Below are 3420 nucleotides of genomic sequence, written 5' to 3'. Positions count from 1 at the left end.
ACACGTATCAAACAAATATTAATTTACTGTAAAATGAAGCTAATTTATGAAAGCAAGCTAGCTACACGTATCAAACAAATATTAATTTACTGTAAAATGAAGCTAATATATGAAAGCAAGCTAGCTACACATAAACAAATATTAATTTACTGTACAATGAAGCTAATATATGAAAGCAAGCTAGCTACACATAAACAAATATTAATTTACTGTACAATGAACCTAATATATGAAAGCAAGCTAGCTACACGTATCAAACAAATAATAATTTATTGTAAAATGAAGCTAAGTTAATAACTATGTTCAATATTGTGACAGTGATGAAGATTTTTTGATAAACTTTCAGAACTTTCTACAATCAATTTCAGCCAATAATTCAAGAATACTGATAGACATCTAGACAGTGATTGTCAAGGCAGAATACTGATAGACATCTAGACAGTGATTGTCAAGGCAGAATACTGATAGACATCTAGACAGTGACTGTCAAGGCAGAATACTGATAGACATCTAGACAGTGACTGTCAAGGCAGAATACTGATAGACATCTAGACAGTGATTGTCAAGGCCTGATAGACATCTAGACAGTGATTGTCAAGGCAGAATACTGATAGACGTCTAGACAGTGATTATCAAGGCAGAATACCGATAGACGTCTAGACAGTGATTGTCAAGGCAGAATACAGATAGTCATCTAGACAGTGACTGTCAAGGCAGAATACTGAATAAAAACTTCAGAGGAAGTTGTTAAAGGTGTCGTGAGAGTTTCATCAAACAAAGAATAATTAATAACATGTGGCAGCAAGGGTGTCGCCATACAAATCAAGGTAAGTGGGTTAGAGTGGCAGCAGGGGTGTCGCCATACAAATCAAGGTAAGTGGGTTAGAGTGGCAGCAGGGGTGTCGCCATACAAATCAAGGTAAGTGGGTTAAGAGTGGCATCAGTGAAAAAAAGTTTGGAAACCACTGCTTCTTGTGTGTGACTGTGACAATGAAAAGGATCTAAGTCTTTGTATTAATAAAACAAACACGTCGTTAAATACTAAGTCGTCATATTCTTTTTAAAACGTGAGTTATATTTGCTTCTTTCATTCAATTTGAAGATCATTACACCAAAATCTTCATCAATGTTACAATATTGGAGATTACCGACTTTATTTCGTTGTTATCACCTTGGCAATTTGTTCACTGGACACCCCAGGAAGTTGAAGCATGTGTTCGATGATTAATTCATTAACTGGTTCACTTTCATCCAAAACTCCCATCTTTTGCTGCTCTATCAATGTTTCAAACTCGGGATAAGGACCTCCCTGCTGCATCCACTTGTGCTCGATAATTTGTTGTATTGTAAACCTTTTTTGTGGATCCACTATTAACATGTGCCGGATCAGATGCTCACATTCTACAGAAACAAAAAATCTTACAACTATTACACTTTACAATGACTATAATTTCAATAGTGACTACTCTTACAACTATCACACTTTACAATGACTATAATTTCAACAGTAACTACTCTTACAACTATTATACAGTACAGAATGACTATAATTTCAACAGTAACTACTCTTACAACTATTACACTTTACAATGACTATAATTTCAATAGTAACTACTCTTACAACTATTACACTTTACAATGACTATAATTTCAATAGTAACTACTCTTACAACTATCACACTTTACAATGACTATAATTTCAATAGTAACTACACAAAACTGATAAAAACAGTGATATTTGATGCTGTAAGTACAATAATTTGTTTTTCTGTATTTTACAAACATTATTTCATTAAGATTCATTCTTCTGTTCATCAAGTTCTAGAATTATCTACAGGAAGACCATTTAGTGAGTCGTAATATAAAACAGTTTTAGTATCCTCTAGGTATGATTATACGAGTTATTACAGCATCTTAAGAAACATTGTATCAAACAAATATTAATCTAGAATTTACCATATAATAATAATAACGAGTTATTAAGTGTTATTTATCTTTATAAAACCTACTATATAACGTTCATTTTAAAACTGGGTAATTAACTCGATTACATCAATGTCACTTAAATAACTGATTATTCAAAATTATGACCAAATCAATTAATGTCAAGAAAATAATCAATTAATTGAAACTGGGGTTTCCAGTTATTCAAGTAATTGAAATATTGATACTATGATTTTATCACCATTATTGTTTGATTAATTCAAGGTTCTTCAGCTTAGTCAACGAGCTACACATTAAACAAAAAATTGACAACTAATAGAAATTAGTGTTTCTAACTATCCGAGTCTCACGAGAGAATAATCAATTAGTTAAATGTAATCGATTAATGATCATAACTTATTGATCATCCAGTTCTAAACCTGATCAACATCATTTGACCCTGCTCGTAGTAGTTTCTGAAGGACAAAAAACAAAACAAAAACTGCCCTAACTCAACAGTATCAAACTACATACAATAATAATAATTTAATGGCTGTGACTTGGAAATATTGATGGAAACTTTGAAGTTTTTATAATATTCTGGAGGAGCAAATACTTTTTATAACTATTGTACATTAGACAAACACATACCTGTAGACATGAAAAAAGGTATACGAATTTTTCCAGCCAGAACCCGAGTTCGTAAACTTTGAAGCGTGCTACCATCAAATGGAAGTGCTCCACAGACAAGCACGTAGAGAACCACCCCCAAACTCTGCCCAAATAAAACTATTAAGTTTTTTAACACACAAAAAACAACAACATTCAAATATAATACGAAGATGAAAATTTTTGTTGTAACATCAAAGAGAAACTGTGAATTAACAGATTTTACGTCAAGTGAGCGACATTTGAAAACTTGCATGACTGATTGTTAAATGAATAAATAGATATCGAATGATATAAAATTCAATTAGTTAACTTTTGAAAATTCTGCCTTACCCAAATATCAGCTTTTGGCCCATCATATTGTTTTCCTTCAAACAGTTCTGGGGCAGCATATGGGGGGCTTCCACACCACGTTGAAAGACATTTACCAGGTTCAAAGTAGTTACTAAATCCAAAATCTACGACAATATTTTCTACATCAAAACTCGTAAAAATGTATTAATTCACACTTTATTTAACACTGACACTTTACCATTCAGATATCACAAAATAAAAATCCTATATTCCAGCCCATATTCCGAACTCTTGTTCCATACCTGTATTTATTGTAACAATCTCCTATTTCCAGCCCACATTCCGAGCTCTTGCTCCATACCTGTATTTATTGTAACAATCTCCTATTTCCAGCCCACATTCCGAGCTCTTGTTCCATACCTGTATTTATTGTAACAATCTCCTATTTCCAGCCCACATTCCGAGCTCTTGCTCCATACCTGTATTTATTGTAACAATCTCCTATTTCCAGCCCACATTTTGAGCTCTTGTTCC

At 32.8% G+C, this 3420-nt stretch overlaps 1 protein-coding gene across 1 annotated transcript in view; it reads right to left on the bottom strand.

Annotated features, from left to right (window-relative positions):
• Positions 1-1152: 1152 nt before the first annotated feature.
• Positions 1153-3420, bottom strand: part of LOC106477366 (serine/threonine-protein kinase SIK3-like) — a gene marked incomplete at its 5' end in the record, with an annotated part of 3768 nt that continues 1500 nt past the window's right edge. Inside the window, 3 exons of the mRNA XM_013937944.2 lie at positions 1153-1401; positions 2575-2698; positions 2926-3050. Of these exons, the coding sequence (XP_013793398.2) occupies positions 1154-1401; positions 2575-2698; positions 2926-3050 (497 nt within the window). The remainder of the gene's footprint in view (positions 1402-2574; positions 2699-2925; positions 3051-3420) is intronic.

This window comes from Limulus polyphemus, unplaced genomic scaffold (assembly GCF_000517525.1).
Source record: "Limulus polyphemus unplaced genomic scaffold, Limulus_polyphemus-2.1.2 Scaffold14592, whole genome shotgun sequence".
Lineage (NCBI taxonomy): Eukaryota > Metazoa > Arthropoda > Merostomata > Xiphosura > Limulidae > Limulus > Limulus polyphemus.
Note: the sequence above shows the minus strand (reverse complement) of the source record. Positions and strands in the feature narration are given on the sequence as shown.